The sequence below is a fragment of the Eleutherodactylus coqui genome, chromosome 3, assembly GCF_035609145.1.
Source record: "Eleutherodactylus coqui strain aEleCoq1 chromosome 3, aEleCoq1.hap1, whole genome shotgun sequence".
NCBI classification, from domain to species: domain Eukaryota; kingdom Metazoa; phylum Chordata; class Amphibia; order Anura; family Eleutherodactylidae; genus Eleutherodactylus; species Eleutherodactylus coqui.
In genome coordinates, this window is record NC_089839.1 from 13118850 (window position 1) to 13139239 (window position 20390).

A 20390-nucleotide genomic window follows, 5' to 3' on the forward strand; every position below is an offset into this window, starting at 1 on the left:
GTGTTCACTGCATTGCAAGAGCCACAGAAGACGCATGGGAAAATGACATTATTTACAACGGGCGCCTTGTACTGCCCGACTCAGCGGGATAGTCCTGGTTTTGGGGGCTGTCCCGGACGGGCCCCCATGCTGCAGTTTGGGTGGACATTCCCTTTGAATGGGCTACGGAGGTTGGGTGGGGATGTGAATTGTTGTGACCCGGGTTCTCAAGACTGTTTTGTGTCTCCCCCTGCAGGTCATCGGGAGCTCTTTACTTTTCATCCACGACAAGAAAGAACAAGCCAAGGTCTGGATGATCGACTTCGGAAAAACCACCCTGTTACCGGAAGGCAAAGAGCTGGACCACAGGATATCGTGGGCGGAGGGGAACCGCGAGGACGGCTACCTGTTCGGACTGGATAATTTGATAGACATCCTCAGAGAGATGGCAGATGAGAAAGATGCCAATTAACGTGGTTTTGGGGGTGGGAGGAGCCATCCTTCTCCGCTTCATGAATGCACTACAGGACTTTATAGGGATCCCCCACCTACGGATACTGGAAACCCCGCAGTGACTCTCCGAGGGCGGAGGACCACCTATTTTTATATCTTGACGCCGCAGTCAGAGAACTTTTTGTAAATACTCCTCAGAACAAAGAGACTTTTTTTAACCAGGCCGTCCTATAGACTCGCAGGCGGCCGTTTGTCTATTTTCCGAGTCTCGTCGTCTTTTTATCCTCCATATTATTTTAGCCCGTTAGAACTTATATTTACTCGTATTAACACCTGCCAGCGATGCGCAGTGAAGGCCGCCATTTTTATTGCCCCCGGAGCTGGTATTCATGAGTGCAGCCGATTCATTGGAGCTCCAATGGCTCTTTTTACAGAATAGCGCAGTGCGCCCGCAGAATGGCGGCTCCCGTCGTCTGTAGGGTTACAGCACTGTGTTCAAGACGGAGCGTAATGCGGAGAAGCAGTGGGTGCGGCCCTAAATGTGCCATGCCAGGTCGTGCCGCCGATGCCAGCTCTAACATGATCAGAAGGGCTCGTTCACACGGGCGTATGCATACACAGCCCGTAAATATGTAGCGTTTTCTCTGGGTGTGTTTGGCGCATATTTGGGCCTCCCTCTTTTTTTTTCAGCGTCCATTCAATGCGGTTTCACTTGCGCAAAAAAAAAAACAGGAAGGAAAAATTGATTTCTCCCGCCTTCGTGCATAAAAACGCAGCGAATACGCATATTTCTAACGCTCCCATACACTTGCAATACGGACCGATATCGGACTTGCTGCAGTTTTTTTGTAACCCGCGTAAAATATGCGCTTAAAAAACGCACGTTTGAACAACCCAACGCGAGTCAACAGGTTTATGTTGTCTGTATTATGCTTTTAAAAAATACACGTGTCATATAGACTGAAAATCCACCCGTGTGAATGAGCCCTTAGATTGTAAGCTCTTTGGATCGATCGCCACACTATAGGACTGTATTCACCTTAAAACCTATAGGCTCTCAGGCGGAGCCAAACTTAAAGGGCGACTTCAGGCAAATGTAGGAACTCTGCCGCCTCTTCGGTTCCACATTTTTGTCTGTAGGGGGCAATGGTCATTTTGATATACCTTAACCATGTGATTAGGGCCTTGTGTTAAAATCCACAGTGACTGGAGTTGCCCTTTAAGATCCCTGTTGTTGCACAGATGGTGACAACCCCGCGACCTGAGAGATGGACCCCATTTTTGCAAGTGCTTCTGGGTAATCTGAATCAAATGGCTGAAAATTACTCTTTGCTGAATCTGTTTTTTGTTGCGTTTGTGCTGTTGCTACAGTAGCGCAAGGAGGAAGGAAGGAAGTGCACAAGGAGGAAGGAAGGAAGTGCACAAGGAGGAAGGAAGGAAGTGCGCAAGGAGGAAGGAAGGAAGTGCGCAAGGAGGAAGGAAGGAAGTGCACAAGGGGGAAGGAAGGAAGTGCGCAAGGGGGAAGGAAGGAAGTGCGCAAGGGGGAAGGAAGGAAGTGCGCAAGGAGGAAGGAAGGAAGTGCGCAAGGGGGAAGGAAGGAAGTGCGCAAGGAGGAAGGAAGGAAGTGCGCAAGGAGGAAGGAAGGAAGTGCGCAAGGAGGAAGGAAGGAAGTGCGCAAGGAGGAAGGAAGGAAGTGCGCAAGGGGGAAGGAAGGAAGTGCGCAAGGGGGAAGGAAGGAAGTGCGCAAGGGGGAAGGAAGGAAGTGCGCAAGGAGGAAGGAAGGAAGTGCGCAAGGGGGAAGGAAGGAAGTGCGCAAGGAGGAAGGAAGTGCGCAAGGAGGAAGGAAGGAAGTGCGCAAGGAGGAAGGAAGGAAGTGCGCAAGGGGGAAGGAAGGAAGTGCGCAAGGGGGAAGGAAGGAAGTGCGCAAGGGGGAGGGAAGTGCGCAAGGGGGAAGGAGGGAAGTGCGCAAGGGGGAAGGAAGGAAGTGCGCAAGGGGGAAGGAAGGAAGTGCGCAAGGGTAAAGGAAGTGCGCATGGGGGAAGGAAGTGCGCAAGGGTAAAGCTAGTGCGCATGGGGGAAGGAAGTGCGCAAGGGGAAAGGAAGTGCGCATGGGGGAAGGAAGTGTGCATCATTCAGGGCAGAGATTGGTCACCTTAAGGGTCCCTACACATAGGCCCATATCGGCATTAAACGCGCTCTATTAACTGGCCTTTTAGACAGTCCTACCAGACTCTGCTGGGGAATGAACTATAGTTCGTCCCTCATTCACCTTAGTTGCTGTCAGCAGAACATCCCCATTCATATAGGAAGATTTGCAGCTAAGAATGATTATTGTTAAGGCGGCACGAAGGATGAATGATGGCTCGTTCGGTATCTGATCGCTCTCCTGCATACGGGGGGAGTTAGTTGGGTGAATGACCACTGGTTTGTGTAAGAGGGCCTTAAACCTCGCACCGCTTTACGTTTTCTCTGATGGATCCAAACACATTGGACCAAATTGGATTAAAACATAGTTTTTAAATAATTTTTTTTTACTCTGACCCTCAAAAAAACCTTTTTTACGTTTTTAACTTGTTTTTACATTAAGATCGACAAACAGCAGCGCTTTACACCCCGTGTCCAATCAGCAGACGTTCCATTCACTTACAACAAAAAAAGTGGAAACTCAAAGAAAAAAAATTGTTTTTGCTTTTTTTTTTTTAAAACTTCTAACCAAAACATAAATGAGGACAGAATGAGTCGATCGCGGTCACCACATCGGGTCAAAATCCTTCACTTCACTGGTTTTGTACTCGCATCTCACAGTGTCTCTTGCTGTTCTCTCCATTCACATCCAAAGCTGCTTTCGGAATTTTGTTGGTTGCCCTTGGCAACAGACTGCGGTTGGGCTGTACCCCGCTGCCGGTCCTGTCACCTGTTAGTTGTGATTAATTGTCGTCTGAGCCCCGTTATGCACTTCTCTCTGGTAACTAAAGGATTCCGGAGTTTGCTTTAGGCGTGAATGGAGGAGAAATCGTCATATTACTGAAATCTGTAGAAAATAGGAAATCAGACTTCCAGAGTGACGCCCTCTAGATTTTACACTGTACAATGTTGTAGGATGTGGGTATATATATATATATATATATATATATATATATAGGGGGTCAGAGGTCTCTCTATCCAACACAAGGCACCAAATCCCCTGCGTAGACATAGTTTCAGAATTAAATTCTGTCTGCACTATAGGGAGCTCGCTGCATACTGCATATACATTGAATCCAATTGTAAGATTGTATGCAGTAACCCCCTGAGCTCCCCCTAGTGGTGGCTACAGACAACAAGAATTTCATCATGTAACTCTGTCTGTGCACGGAATTTGAAGCTGTGTATCAGGAAGACAAAGCCTATGTAAAGACATGACTTCGCACTGAATAACGGACCTTTAAGGTCATCACTCACATCCGCTGGGTGGCTGTTTCTTGCCACCACTACTCTTTATGCTTGCAGAATCTTTGGGGCCTCTTCACGTGACAGGATTGCTCATCAGCATTTTGTAAGCCGAAACCAGGAGAGGAACGTGCAGAGAGAAAGTAGAATGGAGAGATTTGCATTTCTTCCAGATTTTGGAGCCGCCCCTGGTTTTGGCTCCTGTCATGTGAATAAGCCCTCAGGCTGATGGGATCTACCGCAGCACACATACATATATAGAGCAGTCACTTTATTAGAGGCCCCCATCTACTAGCGCGTTGGACGTCCTTCAAAACCGCGGCCGTTTGTTGGGATGTATATTCCACGAGGTGATGAAACTGTTCTGCAGGAATATCGGCCCCTGCGGACAGGAAGCTCCTTGTTTGTGTATATTTATATAAAAGAATATTTGGAGCTGGTTGGCGCCATCGTGAGATTTCACAGATCCACAGGTAGGGATTACAAAAAAGCCCCGGGGGGAAGAGAAGAAGCGCTATAAAAGCCCTGGTGGCACTTTAATGACCTTGTTATTATGACTTGGAACATTTTTACTTTCCTGTTGCGCCCCGTTATCTGGACTGTTAGAGCGCAAAACAAACTGAAATCACTCGGTGGAAAAATAGCAAAACCTACATAATGTGGTTGCAGAAGTGTTCACACCCTCTTATATTTGGGGATGGGGTTGTGTGCAGCATTAGCCAATCACATGTGACCTCCTGATAGATAGCAGTCTGCACTCCGCTGCCATTACTTACAGGGATTCTGGATCCCCCATATAAAGTTCGGCTTTTCCAGGAGGATTTCCTGACATTTTCTTAGTTGGTCGGTAAGGATCTTACAGAACATCAAAGGGGTCTGATTGTTGGAAGGTGTCAGTCAGGAGAAGGGGAGCAAAACCTATTCAAGACATTACACATACCATGGGTCACAGGGGAGACCATCAGCAAGAAGGGGGCCAAAGCATCTCTAAGACATTACATATACCACGGGGCACAGGGAAGACCATCAGCAAGAAGGGGGCCAAAGCATCTCTAAGACATTACATGTACCATGGGGCACAGGGGAGACCATCAGCAAGAAGGGGGCCAAAGCATCTCTAAGATGTCACATATACCATGGGGCACAGGGGAGACCATCAGCAAGAAGGGGGCCAAAGCATCTCTAAGACATTACATATACCACGGGGCACAGGGGAGAGCATCAGCAAGAAGGGGGCCAAAGCATCTCTAAGACATTACATATACCACGGGGCACAGGGGAGAGCATCAGCAAGAAGGGGGCCAAATCATCTCGAAGGCATTACATGTACCATGGAGGACAGTGGGAACCGTCGGCAAGAAGGGGTTACATTTGGACTGACAGTGACATCAGCAAGAACTGGACGTCCCTCACAAAGTGAGGAAAAGACCAGAGGAAGATTAGTGCCAAGAGGCCGACAGCAACATTAAAGGAGCTGCAGGAGTTTCTGGCGGTCCTGGTTGTGCAGTCATGTGACCCCACCTCCCGTGTTCTTCATATCTCTCGGCTTTGGTTCCATTATTTTATTTACATTTTCCACCCTGAATGATCTCAGTTTGTTTTCCGATGGGATTGTCCCCAAAACCGGAGCGCATGGAAGGTGGAAATACGTCTGAAATGATTGGCCAACCTGGCCTTATATCAGGGGTGCAGTCTTCTTCTATCCACTGTCCATCCTGACTGTTTCCTGATAGACTCCCTGTTATTGGACGCAGACCGCTGGGATCCCAGACACATTCCGGAAATGACGAGTTATTCTAATGAAATGATCAGATAATTAATATTTTACGATTCCACAAGCGATCGGTGACTGTCGGCTAGCGGACGCCCGCTGGCACCACCGGCAGCATAAATCCCCACTCTACCAATTATTTGGGAAATGTCGTACATGTTTGTTGTAGAATTACGGGTTATTTGCAATTAATCTTGTCGATCGGCCAAATTTAAGTTGCAAAGTTTTGCAAAATAAATCCAGAATCTGTTTTTCAGACCAGGATTGGCTCGTTGTGGTGCAGACTGCCCCCTGGTGGCAGAGTCGGGGCCGTTCTTTCCAGTATTTATGACAATGTCATTCCTTGCTTGTATTTTCCTGTGTTTTCAGGAAATCCTTTGCACGGACTGCGGTCCCCGGATTATCCAACCATTACTCATCAGCAGATATCCGGGTCACTTTCCTGCCCCCCCCCCCCCCCGCACCCCCACGAGCCCCGAAACCCCGACGCTGTTTACACCACTAATGCTAATTTTTTGCCAGAAACAATGCAAAAGAAATTCAAACAAGTTTCCTGTAATTTTCCAAGAACCAAACAATCCGCATTCCTCGGTATCCTCTGCTAATAAGATATTAAGTAACGGGCGTGAGGATGGGGTCATTACATGGGGGGATCAGATAGATAGGGGAAAAGCTGGGACGCTATCCAAGTAAAGATATAAAGCAACATTTCAGTATGTGTATATATATATTTTTTGCAGATGCACCGCGGACAAGATTCTTTAAGCTCGTGTCCCGTTGGTCTTGGGGTATGTCCAATTTGGAGGTGGATCAATCTGCAGAGAATTCACCCCTTCAAGTGAAATCCACTGCAAATCTGGCAAAAACTGCGTCAACATTTGCACCAAATTGTACAGATTTTGGTGCAGTTCTGCACCAAAATCCATTAAGTGTGAACACACTCTTAAAGGGGCTTTCCAGGCAATTTTTATTGACCTGTCCTCAGGATGGGTCATTAATAATTGATAGTCTGGGGTCCAAAAAAAATCAATGAGAGCTGCGCTTTTAATTACCAGCGTCGGCCACTAGACAGGAGTCAGAGCTATCAGCTTCCGCTCCGTGCCCTGTGACTTGGCCTGCGAACTCCAAGACGCAGCCATACTTTTAGGAACGTCTGTGTCTCATGTAGTAGCTCAACCCCTTTCACTTGAATGGGACTTAGCTGCTCTCAGGCCATGTGATCAATCAACATGACGGCACAAGCCGGAGAAGAGGCCGCGGCGCGCACTCAAGCATCACGGTTTCTTCAAACAGCTAATCGGCGCAGATCCCGAGCCGCGAACCTCCAGCGATCTGATATTGATGACGCATCCTGAGGACAAGTCACTAATATCGGAGTCCTAAGAAACCCCTTTAGTGTGTCAAGGTAACGTTTGCTAGATCTGTGCGTGGCCGTCACTCCACATACGATCTAGACACCCCTAAAGTAAGGCAGTGCCATCTAGTATGATGACATCACTATGCAGGTAGCTTGACATGACATCACCGTACTAGCATAGGGGCCTGTCATACCTCTGCTCCCTGCTGCAGATGTGTTATATAACGCCCCGTAGTGTAATATCCAGAGCGTTTTGTACTGCAGGATGAGATCTCCACAGATAATATTCAATATCGCTGTGCAAACAATCTAATTAATGTAACGAGCCCTCGAGTTAATGTTCTAACCCCAAACGTGTCTCCGCCAGCAGCAAATATTTGTATTATCCGCCATCATTTCCATCCAGGATGCAGAATAATATGCGCTAACGGCGCCACCTGCTGGCCAGAATGAGGAGCTGCATCGGGCTATTCACAAAGCTCCGAGTCATTTATCACCCAGGCCTCGGATTAGTATAACGTGTAAGTGGGACCCGGCAGCTGACGAGGGGGCGACGGCATCTGTAATGTCACCCCAGTACTGCATTGAGGTTGGAGGCACAGGCCGCCTCCCAGACATAGGGGGTTATGCATCAAACCTCCTACACCAGAATTCCGGTGTATAAAACTCACAGTTTTGGTGCAGGTTACAAAATTGCAACTTTTCGAAGGTTTTTGCAACACTGTTTCTAGTTGTGTGCAGGGCTCAGCCTTAGGGCCGTGGCCACACATGATTTTTCTCCCATAGGGAATAATGGGCGTTTGCAAGTGCAGCGATGTAAGTGCGATGCGATTTTTCTCGCAAAATGCATCGCACTCACATGAAACCTGCGACAAACATGGCGGCCACACCTGCTTTTCACAAACCTGTGATATGAGGAGGATACGTGAGATGCCACTCAGGAACCCGGTAAAGCTGGGTGGGCTGCCGCGGCAGCCATATTGGTTGTCACCTGAGTTTCCCGGATTGAGTAGAGGCTGAACAGATGTTCTATTTCCCAGCCGTTGTATGATGTTTCCTCCCACGTTTACATGGCTACCCGTAGAGTATATATTTCTATCATGGTATATTATACAGTGCCTTAGTAACTCGCGCTTTTTTCTGTGTATTGTTTTCAATGTATATTTATTTAATTTTTTGTATTGCACGGGACACTAACAGCGCGGCGGCGGCGGCGCGGCTTGTGTGTTATTACGGCTTGGTTAGTCTTCGATTGCGACATGTCTGGCTGTATATACAGTTTGTGGGGTTGTTTTCTCATGTGGAGGGCGGTTTATCTGGAACGTGTTTCTTTGCTGTGAACATTACCTGGTACATGCTTCAGTGTGGACGTAGTGGACGCACCCACCGCGGTGCCTCCAGCCCCGTTTATCCAATAAAGGCATGTATACGAGACTTCTGCGTCCTGTGAGGATCTTTTGGGGAAGTCAAAGGGGTCTGTGGTGATCAGTGTACAAATCATGGCGACATACACTGCTATCTGCTATAGGGGGGGTAGAGATGGCAGTCACATCTGGTGCCTGTGAGGGCCCCAATGTCCCACTGCCACATAAGACACCATTTTTATAAATGGCACATGGTAGGTGTGTGCCCAGGATATGACTGTGTGTGATGATGACTGAGCTGAGAAGAAACACATGTGAAAAAGACTTGGGTATACTAATAGATCACAGACTGAACGTGAGTCAACAATGTGATGCAGCAGCCAAAAAGGCAAACACAATTCTGGGATGTATTAAGAGAAGTATAGAGTCTAGATCATGTGAGGTAATTATGTAGTAGCCCGGAGTTGGGGTGTCTTTAGGGTGACTTTATGTTACGGTATACTACCCTTGATACGCCAGCCCGGGTGCCCTAGATCTCACCCACAACCCCTGTCCGTGCCTACTTGCCTCCACTCCTCACCGAAGGGACAAAAGGTTTCAATAATGACTTATGAAAAACCCTATGAACCCTCCATCTAGCTGGCAAATCAAGTTCATAAGCCAGCGGATTTACTACCTGCGTGATGACAAAGGGACCCACGTAACGCCGCGCCAGTTTCAAAGACAGAACCTTCTAGAAGACAAATATACCTTCTGCCCTACCCTGTAAGGTTCAGATACCGACAGACTCCTCCCACTACGCCACTGCATACGAGCCCCCGTTGCTTCCAGGTTCTTCTGTACTTCTTTCCATACTCCCTGCAGCGCATCTGTGGCGACATCAGCTGCAGGACAGACAGACGGAGCAGAAATAGCTGTAAGGATGCGAGGGTGCTGGCCATATACGCAAAGGAATGGAGATACCCCAGTGGAAGAACAAGTACGGTTGTTTAACGCAAACTCTGCCAGCGGCAGGAACTCTGCCCACTGATGAGCCTTCTCGCTAGCAAACAACCGTAAATATTGCACTAAATCCTGGTTCCTCCGCTCAGTCTGACCATTGGTTTGCGGGTGGAATGCTGACGAGAAGGAAAGCGACGTTTCCAGGTTTCTACAGAAAGGTCGCCAAAACTGCGCAACAAACTGAACCCCTCGATCAGATACGATGTTCCTGGGAACCCCATGTAGGCGAATGATTTCTTTTACAAAAATCTTGGAAAATTCTATCGCAGAAGGAAGCGTCTTCAACGCCACGAAATGTGCCATCTTTGAGAAGCGGTCCACAACAACCAGGATCGTGGTGAACTTCTGAGACTCAGGGAGATCGGTGATAAAATCTATCAATAAATGCGACCATGCACGAGAAGGCACCGGTAACGGTCTCAGAGGCCCCTCCGGACGCCGACGACGACTTTTACTGCGTACACAGACAGAGCATCTCGTAACAAACTCGCGGAATTCCTGAGACATGCCTGGCCACCAGTAGTGTCTGATACAAAGATCCAGAGTCCCCTGAGCCCCCGGATGGCCTGCGAGAACAGATGAGTGAGACTCTTCAATGACTCTGAGACGCAAGGTCTCTGGCACAAACCATCTGCCCTCTGGTACCCCCGAGGGAGCGTCCTGCTGACAATCTTGTAGATGAGGAACGAGATCAGATTCTACAGCTGCCACCACCACCCCCGGTGCCAGGATATTCTCGGGAGCCACGGTCTCGCTTTCCGGCGAACCGAAACTCCGTGAGAGGGCGTCTGCCTTCCCGTTCTTCTCCCCTGGAATATATGTAACGATGAGGTTAAATCTGGTGAAAAATAACGCCCACCTGGTCGGACGAGCTGTGAGATATACCAAGTTTTTATGATCAGTATACACAGTAATGGGATGCCTTGCCCCCTCAAGATGGTGACGCCACTCTTCTAGAGACCACTTAATCGCCAATAACCCACGATTACCCACGTCATAGTTACGTTCCGCCGAACTGAACTTCCGCGAGAAGAACGCACATGGACTATACCCAGGTCTCCTGCTGATTTCCTGAGTCTTCCACTCATCTCCCTTTCAGATGCGAATTAAATTGTTAGCCCCCCTTAAGTCCAATTTGGAAAACCAGTGGGCCCCTACCACCTGATTCAATAAATCAGGAATCAGGGTCCTGGAGCACTGGTTCTTCACTGTAATTGTATTCAAAGCCCGATAATCCACACAAGGCCTCAATGTCCCATCCTTCTTCTCTACAAAGAGACCTGCCCCGGCAGGGGACCTGGACAGCCGGATATGTCATTTGGCCAGAGACTCCGAGATGTAGGACTTAAGGGCTTCATGCTCATGCCCAGACAAATTGAAAATGGCTCCCTTAGAGATGGGACTGTCGGGGATCAAATCAATACCACAGTTCCACTCCCTATGGGGAGGCAAAGCCTCAGACAGTTTCTTGGAAAATACGTCATGAAAATCAGACAAATACTCAGGAATAAGTATGGCATCTGCTGAACACACGGATATAGTAGCTAAGTGACTATGACAGGAGAACCCCCAATGTGTCAATTCCCGAGTGGACCAATCAAATCGGGGATTGTGCAGTGCCAACCAGGGCATACCAAGCACTACATCAACGGACATCCTTTTCATTACCAAGAACGACAGATTCTCAGAATGGAGAACACCCACAGTGAACTGTAACATGGGAGTCCTCCATTGTACAACCCCTGCAGACAGAGGGGTAGAATCAATACTAGTGAAGTGTATGGGAATCTTTAATGCCGAGAATTCAGTCATCAGGGGTCTGACAAAACTTAAATTAATCAAAATGGCGGCAGCACTCGAATCAATAAAAGCTTGACCGGACCGAGTGAAATTCTGGAAGCCAATCTGACAAGGCACCAACAACTTAGGGAGTACCTGTGATCCTAGGCGATCCTCCCAAAAATCGCCTATGATCTGAAGTTTTCCGCCGATTCAGACTGATGTTGCAGATGCTTCTGACGACAGGTCGCTACATAATGTCCGGCCTTCCCACAATAGAGGCAGAGACGATGAGTCATCCGGAACCATCGCCATTCCTCGGGACTTAGCTGGTCCACTTCCATAAACTCGGCATCAGAAGTTGGCATGGGAGAAGCGGGAGTGGGTCTGCTGGATTCCTTAGCCTTACGGGCCTGGGGTTCCTCCTTTCTAGATCTCAACCTCCTCCCAGCTTTGACCGCCAATCCATCGCATCATTGAGTGTCACGGGAGCGGAATGAGAAATGAGTAGATCCTTGACAACGTCAGAAATACCCAACAAAAACACATCTTTAAGGGCGCCATCGTTCCAAGAGGTTTCACCTGCATACAGTCTAAATTTAGAGCAGTAGTCCTCTACCCACTGCTGCCCCTGACTTAGAGACGTGAGATGAGATACTGCCAACCCCGCATGGTCCGGCTCATCAAAAATACCTCCAAGTTCCTGAAAAAACAAATCAACTGACTGCAGGCAAGCCGAACTCTCGGGTAAGGAGTAGGCCCATGTCTGGGGGGAACCCTGAAGTAAGGACATAATCAATCCAACTTTCTGGGATTCTGAGCCGGAGGAGCGAGGCCGCATCCGAAAATACAATCTACATGCCTGCTGAAAAACATAAAACTTGCTCCTCTCCCCTGAAAATACCTCAGGAAGCGGAAACTTGGGCTCCGGAATAGAAGGGGCGGCAGAAACATGCACTAACTCCCGCTGCTCCTGTCAGGTCTGGGATCACGACCACTAAATCCTGCAACTGACTTGCGAGGGCACTTATGGCCTCCATTAGAGAGCAATTTTAAGGGCCAGTTATTATGTTACAGTATACTACCCAATATACGCCAGCCTGGCTGCCCTAGATCTCACCCACAACCCCTGTCCCTGCCTATTTGCCTCCACTCCTGGTTAACCCCAGGCGGGCAACTGGGCGGCAATCCCTACTACCGAAAAAGGGACGCTGGCGTACCTGGATGAAAAGGGTAGAATACTGACAGAAAAGGCAGATGTAAATAACAAACACGAACAATACTAAGCAGACTGAGGCAGATGGAAAAACCTGGCGGACAAGATGACAGAAGCAGGAGACCAACAGAGGCAGACTAGCTAGCACACTGAGGGAAACCAATAACTGGCAGTGATTGCAAGTCTCTGCCCGACCTTTAAACAAAAGCCACCGCACAGGGGCGGAGAGAGGGAGACAGCCAACTCTAAACAGAACATAATAAAAGGGAGCTCGTGCACGGCAGCTGCACTCACAGGTGCATGCGCACGGTGCCACGTGCCACCAGCACCACGGCGGCCAGGCACCCGCACCCCCGGCAGCTGTACAACAAGCCGGGGGGATGCGCCCCGACCGTGGGACCCCGCACACTGCCGCCCCGGGAGGACCAGCAACCGCCGCATGGTAACACTTTATGTCTGTTCCATGTGAACTGTCTTTTGTGTTTGTGTGTATCTGTGTTGGTCTGTGTGATGCTAACAAGCTGTGCTGTGACAGTCCTGACTCTCTTAACGCGTTATTTGTGTATGTTGTATCATGGGGTTTTAAGAGACGTTGAGAGGTGGAGTTTAGTGACAAGAGTAGGAGAGAGCAGAGATGTAGTCGGTGGTGGCAGACGTGTCAGTGTGAGGCTGACACTTGCCTTGCTTCTGCCTACGGCGAACCATAGGCCTACCTTAGTCTTGGTGGGATGATCTCTCCCGGATCCTGAAGCACAGAGCGGCAATCCCTGCCATGACAAGTCGTTGGGAGGCGCAGGAGAAAGGAAGGTGTGCAGCAAGGTCGCAAACGTAATGTTGCTAGAGTGGAACGTAAAAGTACCTTGAAACTAGAGAAGTGAGCACATTGTGGAGAAGAAACAGGGATGGAAGCCGTCCACACGACAGTGAGTTGTACGAGCCCGTTAGATGAAAGTCAGGGAAGTGCAAGTGGCCCTACCCCAGCTAATCAATTACCTGCTAACGTAATCCCTGGGAAGACAACCCTCAGATAACTAGGACTGATGGGAATTGTTCTGGAGAAACCCTAAGTACAGAGAGAGAGCGTGAAAGAGAAACCTTGTGTTAAATGTGTGCTCGGAGCAACATTGATTCAAATACTAAATAAGACAGCACCATTGGGAACTGTGCTTGTTAAACTTGTGAATACAAAGTACTGAGTAAACTGTGTACCTTCGGTTTACCACAAAGCTACGCGGACTTGTCTCAATTATTTAATCACCATCAACTGGAGTTCACCCTCCAAAGGTACTGGCGTCACCGTGACAACTACCATTTGACTGCGCCATTTTCCCCTTGTGTGCGACTGGGTCGGCCCTATGTTTTTCCACCGTTGTTCGGGGAGAGATCGCAGAGCCATCTTGAAATCCCCCTGGTTCCACCCCGCAACGGCCCGATACTCGGCCCAGTTGCCGCAATTATCCCCCTCTACTCTTCCTTAGTCAGACCTCATCTGGAATACTGTGTCCAGTTCTGGGCACCCCACTTTAAAAAAGACAGACAAACTGGAGCAAGTTCAGAGAAGAGTTACCAAGATGGTGAGCGGTCTGCAAATCATGTCCTATGAGGAACGGTTAAAGGATCTGGGAATGTTTAGCTTGCAGAAGAGAAGGCTGAGAGGAGACTTAATAGCTGTCTACAAATATCTGAAGGGCTGTCACAGTGCAGAGGGATCAGCCCTATTCTCATCTGCACAAGGAAAGACTAGAAGCAATGGGATGAAACTGAAAGGGAGGAGACACAGATTAGATATTAGACAGTGAGGGGGATCAATGAGTGGAACGGGTTACCACGGGAGGTGGGAGTTCTCCTTCAATGGAAGTGTTCAAATAAAGGCTGGACAAATATCTGTCTGGGATGATTTAGTGATCCTGCACTGAGCAGGGGGTTGGACCCGATGACCGTGGAGGTCCCTTCCAACTCTGCCGTTCTGTAACCTTCATTACTAAGTCATCATATGATGATGTGTAAAATTATTCTGATCATTGCAGATATTTTGCAGCTCTTGCCCCTTTTACAACCAATTAACTCTCCAGTAAAGGACCATTCACACAGCCTTTTTTAAAATGCTATGTGACCCCGCTTGAGGATTCTGTGACAGTAGTGGAAACCAGCGCTGTGATGGAACCCCTGGATGAAACAAACATAGCCACTCACTTGTCTTGTGGATTGGGCGCCTCGTTGGCGTTTATTTTACAAGGTTTCCATTTGTTTCAGTTATATTTGGAATATAGAATAGCGCAGTCGGCTATGTTAGGCCCGCTGCACACAAACGGATTTGCATTGTGGAATTCGCGGGAGGCGTCCACACCGCGGATCCGCAGCATATACCATTCATAGCATGCTATGCAAAATCGATTCTTCCTGCACACTCGTGGAAACCAACTGCGGTTTCCGTGAGCGGAGGACAAATCGCAGCATGCTGCATTTTTCAGCGGATTCCGCGTGGACGGATGCCATTGAAGTCAATTAAAGCCATCCGACCCGCGGCTCTTCCGCAATTGACATTGGCTATGCAATGACGTGGGAGAAGCAGAAATCTTTTTAAGAATCTGTATTGCGCATGTCGGGCAGCTCGCCGCAACTATTCGCAGTACAGATGAAGTAGCTAAATGACAGGTACGTGCGGAGGCTGGCCAGGCACGGGGTTGTTTTCCGTTGTGGGGTCCCGCATGCGGAATCTGACTAGTTTGTGTGCAGCGGCCTTATTCTGTACTCCAAAAAACCCCCAGAAACAAATGGACACCTTGTAAAACAAACACCAAAGAGGCGCCCAATTCACAATACAAGGGAGCCGCTATGTTTGTTTCTGTTCGCAGCGTCACAGCATTCCATCGCAGCGCTGACTAGAAGTTTTCCAGAGTTGTGACAAACCCCAAGCAGAGTTGCACAGCATGTTAAAAAGTGCTGCATGAAAGCTCACTAAATTGGAATATTTATATCTATCTTATAGATGAGAAAACAGCCACTAGATGGCAGTGTGTGCATTCATTTCACTGAGGAGAAACATCGGCTAGCCTGCTGGCTGATAGTTGTGCTAAATCTTCTATCACACTTGTGATGCAACATCAGTTACTGTATATGGGGAGAAAAGTCATAAGTGACCTTGTCACCAATGTAAGAGTTCCAGCTATGTCACTGTTTTCCTAAGCAAGAGATATTGCGTTCCAGTTTTAGATCTATCTATCTATCTATCTATCTATCTATCTACCTACCTACCTACCTACCTAATCTCTCTCTGTCATGTCTATGTGCTCCACTGGGACCCATTGAGATCAGCAGACTGCACAGCTCAGCCTCATTACAAAAACGAGCTTCTGTTTGGTTTGCCCTCTCTAAATACTATTGGTTTCCGCAGTGTGGTGCAGTTGATAGCTGTGACAGCATATATTCTATCCAGGATTAATTGTTCTAGTTTTAAGTATGAGGTTCTTAGTCCAGTCTTGTCTATATAGTATGTCTTGCTCTTTAGGGAAAGGGGGACAGGGACTTGTTATTTGCATAGCACTAAGCTTGGTACCTCAGAAGGATGGAAGACTAAGTCAAGTTTCAGTCAGATACCTGACCCTTGCAGGCATTGAACTCACAACCTTCAGCTCATGAGCAAGAGCTTAAGACTGTATACTGCTGCCATAACTCTCTGTGCCATTAGTCCTGTCTTGTCTCGTTTGTCCATTTTCTGTGACTTGCTCCTTGTTATCCCAGTCTGTGTTTCCTAATTTGTGGTTTGTCTTAATCATTCTATCTAATAATAATTTTTATTTCGCATCACAACTTATTCCGCATCACATCTGCCTTGGATCATTCCAGCATTTTCTTCTTTAGCCACTTACGTGGGTACTAGTGCTCTACTGTTATCAGGGATAGTGTTTTAGACAGGATCGCCCGTAGAGACAACTTAGGGCTGTTTGAGTTCTGGTGTTGAAGGCCAGTGTCGGAGAGAGACATAGGGAGATCTAGTGTTAGGGTTAACATTTCTCTGGTTGTATTTTGGTTCTATAACATCTGTTCCATTCTCCACTGCCAGTTTCATTATATTCATCATTCTCATCCTTCGGTTGTAGTCACCCTCTGTCTCTGTCATCTAATGGGGAGTCCTTAGTTGCAACTGTGTTTCCACTGTGCTCATATGTGCTTTATGACTATATTTATTGCTACACCAGGTTATTTTACTATTTGCTTCACCTGCAAGTCATGGGGCTTTCTGAGTATTGTGGACACTGTTAGGACCCAGGAAAGGCGACTGCTATAGGTGAAGGCTGCCTCCATGATTACAAACCACCAAACCCTGTGCAGCCTGAACTTACAGTCATTGTCTTTGGCTAGCACCACATGATGAGAGGTGTAGTTTGACAGCAGCTGGGGAGCCACAGGCTGGAGAACACTCTTGTACAGATCGTAGAAGGTGATGCAGATAGAAGGGAGTAACACATGAGTGCAGGGTCAGAGAACCAAAAGGTTTGTTTCTTTCCTGTTACAATGAAGACATATACACTATGCTGACAGAAATAATGGGACACACATAGAAGGTAAGGAAATTCAAATTAATTCACTTTTTTTAGTCCGGTGTTGGGCCGCCTTTGGCCTCAATGACTGCAGTGACCCTCTTAGACCACTTTCTATCACATTCCCATAGACAAGTGGAGGGATTTGCCTCCATCCGATCGGAAGATGGTATACTGCGATACAGCCGTCCACAACACTGGCTTCCACTCGATTACAGTCCATCGCTCCAAGCCCCATCGCAGGCGCCACTGTGCATTCACTGCTGATGTTGTAGGCAGCCGCTCGTCCATGTTAACTCTTCACATGCAGTTCCCTACGGAGGGTTCTGGTACTAATGGATGTTCCAATGGGCTGTGAGACCTCCTCAGTGAGGGCAGATGATGTGTATGATGTCTTCACAGCTCCTACAAGGCTTTGTTGTCCACGTTCTGTCAGTTTACGGGGTCTCCCTGAACGTGGCGGCACCGTGCACACCGGATGGCCTCCATGCCCCAATAACATGGCCAAAAGTGGACTCTAGAAGGTCCAGAAGCTGCCATGTCCCATACCAATTGGTTGGTGACTTCCCCCCAGCAGACCCCATTGTCAGCTCTATACCTGGGGGCATCCCACCACCAGACCCCACTGTCAGTTCTACACCTGATGAGATCCCACTACCAAACCCCATTGTCAACTCTACACCTGGTGACATCCCACCACCAGACCCCGTTGTCAGCTGTACACCTGGTGACATCTACCACCAGACCCTGTTGTCAGCTCTACACCTGGTGACATCCCCCCACCAGATCTCAACGCCAGCTCTAAACCTGGGAACAAACGCCCACCAGACCCCATCGCAGCTCTACACCTGGTGATATCCCACCACCAGACCCTGTTGTCAGCTCTACACCTGGTGACATCCCACCACCAGACTTTGTTGACAGCTCAACACCTGCTGACATCCCACCAGCAGACCCCATTGTCAGCTCTACACCTGGTGACATCCTTCTGCCAGACCTTATTGTCAGCTCTACACCTGGTGACATCCCACCCCCAGAGACCGTTGTCAGCTCTAAACGTGGTTACATCCCACCACCGGACCCTGTTGTCAGCTCTATACCTGGTGACATCCCACCACCAGACTCCGTTGTCAGCTCTACAGCCAGTGACATCCCACCACCAAACCACGTTGTCGGATCTACACCTGGTGACATCCCACAACCAGACCCTATTATCAGCTCTACACCTGGTGACATCCCACAACTAGACCCCATTGTCAGCTCTACACCTGGTGACATCCCACTACCAGACCCCCTTGTCGGTTCTACACCATGGGACATCCCACCACCAGACCCCGTTGTCAGCTCTACACCTAGTGACATCCCCACACCAGACCCCATTGTCAGCTCTACACCTGCGGACATCCCCCCTGCCAGACCCCGAAGTCAGCTCCACACCTAGTGACATCCCACCACCAGACCCCATTGTCAGCTCTACACCTGGTGACACCCCCCCACCAGACCCCAAGGTCAGCTCCACACCTAGTGACATCCCACTACCAGATCCCGTTGTTAGCTCTACACCTAGTGACATCCCACTACCAGATCCCGTTGTCAGCTCTACACCTAGTGACATCCCACTACCAGACCCCAATGTCAGCTCAACACCTGGTGACATCCACCAGACCCCGTTGTTAGCTCTACACCTGTTGACATCCTCCCACCAGACCCCGTTGTCAGCTCTACACCTGGTGACATCCCCCACCAGACCCCGTTGTCAGCGCTACACCTGGTGACATCCCCCACCAGACCCCGTTGTCAGCTCTACACCTGGTGACATCCCATCACCAGACCCCGTTGTCAGCTCTTCACTTGGTGGCATCCCCCCACAAGACCCCGTTGTCAGCACTACACCTGGTGACATCCCATCACCAGACCCCATTGTCAGCTCTACACCTGGTGGCATCCCCCTACCAGACCCCATTGTCAGCTCTAAACCTTGTGACATCCCCCACCAGCCCCAGTTGTCAGCTCTACACCTGGTGGCATCCCCCCACAAGACCCCGTTGTCAGCTCTACACCTGGTGACATCCCATCACCAGACCCCATTGTCAGCTCTACACCTGGTGACATCTACCACCAGACCCTGTTGTCAGCTCTACACCTGGTGACATCCCCCCACCAGATCTCAACGCCAGCTCTAAACCTGGGAACAAACGCCCACCAGACCCCATCGCAGCTCTACACCTGGTGATATCCCACCACCAGACCCTGTTGTCAGCTCTACACCTGGTGACATCCCACCACCCGACTTTGTTGACAGCTCAACACCTGCTGACATCACATCAGCAGACCCCATTGTCAGCTCTACACCTGGTGACATCCTTCTGCCAGACCTTATTGTCAGCTCTACACCTGGTGACATCCCACCCCCAGAGACCGTTGTCAGCTCTAAACGTGGTTACATCCCACCACCGGACCCTGTTGTCAGCTCTATACCTGGTGACATCCCACCACCAGACTCTGTTGTCAACTCTACAGCCAGTGACATCCCACCACCAAACCCCGTTGTCGGATCTACACCTGGTGACATCCCACAACCAGACCCTATTATCAGCTCTACACCTGGTGACATCCCACAACTAGACCCCATTGTCAGCTCTACACCTGGTGACATCCCACTACCAGACCCCCTTGTCGGTTCTACACCATGGGACATCCCACAACCAGACCCCATTGTCAGCTCTACACCTGGTGACACCCCCCCACCAGACCCCAAGGTCAGCTCCACACCTAGTGACATCCCACCACCAGACCCTGTTGTCAGCTCCACACCTAGTGACATCCCACTACCAGATCCCGTTGTTAGCTCTACACCTAGTGACATCCCACTACCAGACCCCAATGTCAGCTCAACACCTGGTGACATGCACCAGACCCCGTTGTGAGCTCTACACCTGTTGACATCCTCCCACCAGACCCTGTTGTCAGCTCTACACCTGGTGACATCCCCCACCAGACCCCGTTGTCAGCGCTACACCTGGTGACATCCCCCACCAGACCCTGTTGTCAGCTCTACACCTGGTGACATTCCATCACCAGACCCAGTTGTCAGCTCTTCACTTGGTGGCATCGCCCCACAAGACCCCGTTGTCAGCTCTACACCTGGTGACATCCCATCACCAGACCCCATTGTCAGCTCTACACCTGGTGGCATCCCCCTACCAGACCCCGTTGTCAGCTCTAAACCTTGTGACATCCCCCACCAGACCCCATTGTCAGCTCTACACCTGGTGACATCCCATCACCAGACCCAATTGTCAGCTCTACACCTGGTGGCATCCCCCCACAAGACCCCGTTGTCAGCTCTACACCTGGTGACATCCCATCACCAGACCCCATTGTCAGCTCTACACCTGGTGACATCCCCCCACCAGACCCCGCTGTCAGCTCTACACCTGGTGACATCCCCCACCAGACCCCAAGGTCAGCTCTACACCTGGTGACATCTACCCACCAG

The 20390-nt window shown here is 49.3% G+C and overlaps 1 protein-coding gene across 1 annotated transcript in view; it reads left to right on the forward strand.

The window, feature by feature from the left end:
* Positions 1-2339, forward strand: part of ITPKB (inositol-trisphosphate 3-kinase B) — an 89987-nt gene extending 87648 nt beyond the window's left edge. The window contains exon 8 of the mRNA XM_066595134.1: positions 236-2339. Coding sequence (XP_066451231.1) covers positions 236-451 — 216 coding nt within the window. The 3' untranslated portion in view covers positions 452-2339. The remainder of the gene's footprint in view (positions 1-235) is intronic.
* The last annotated feature ends 18051 nt before the right edge of the window (positions 2340-20390 follow it).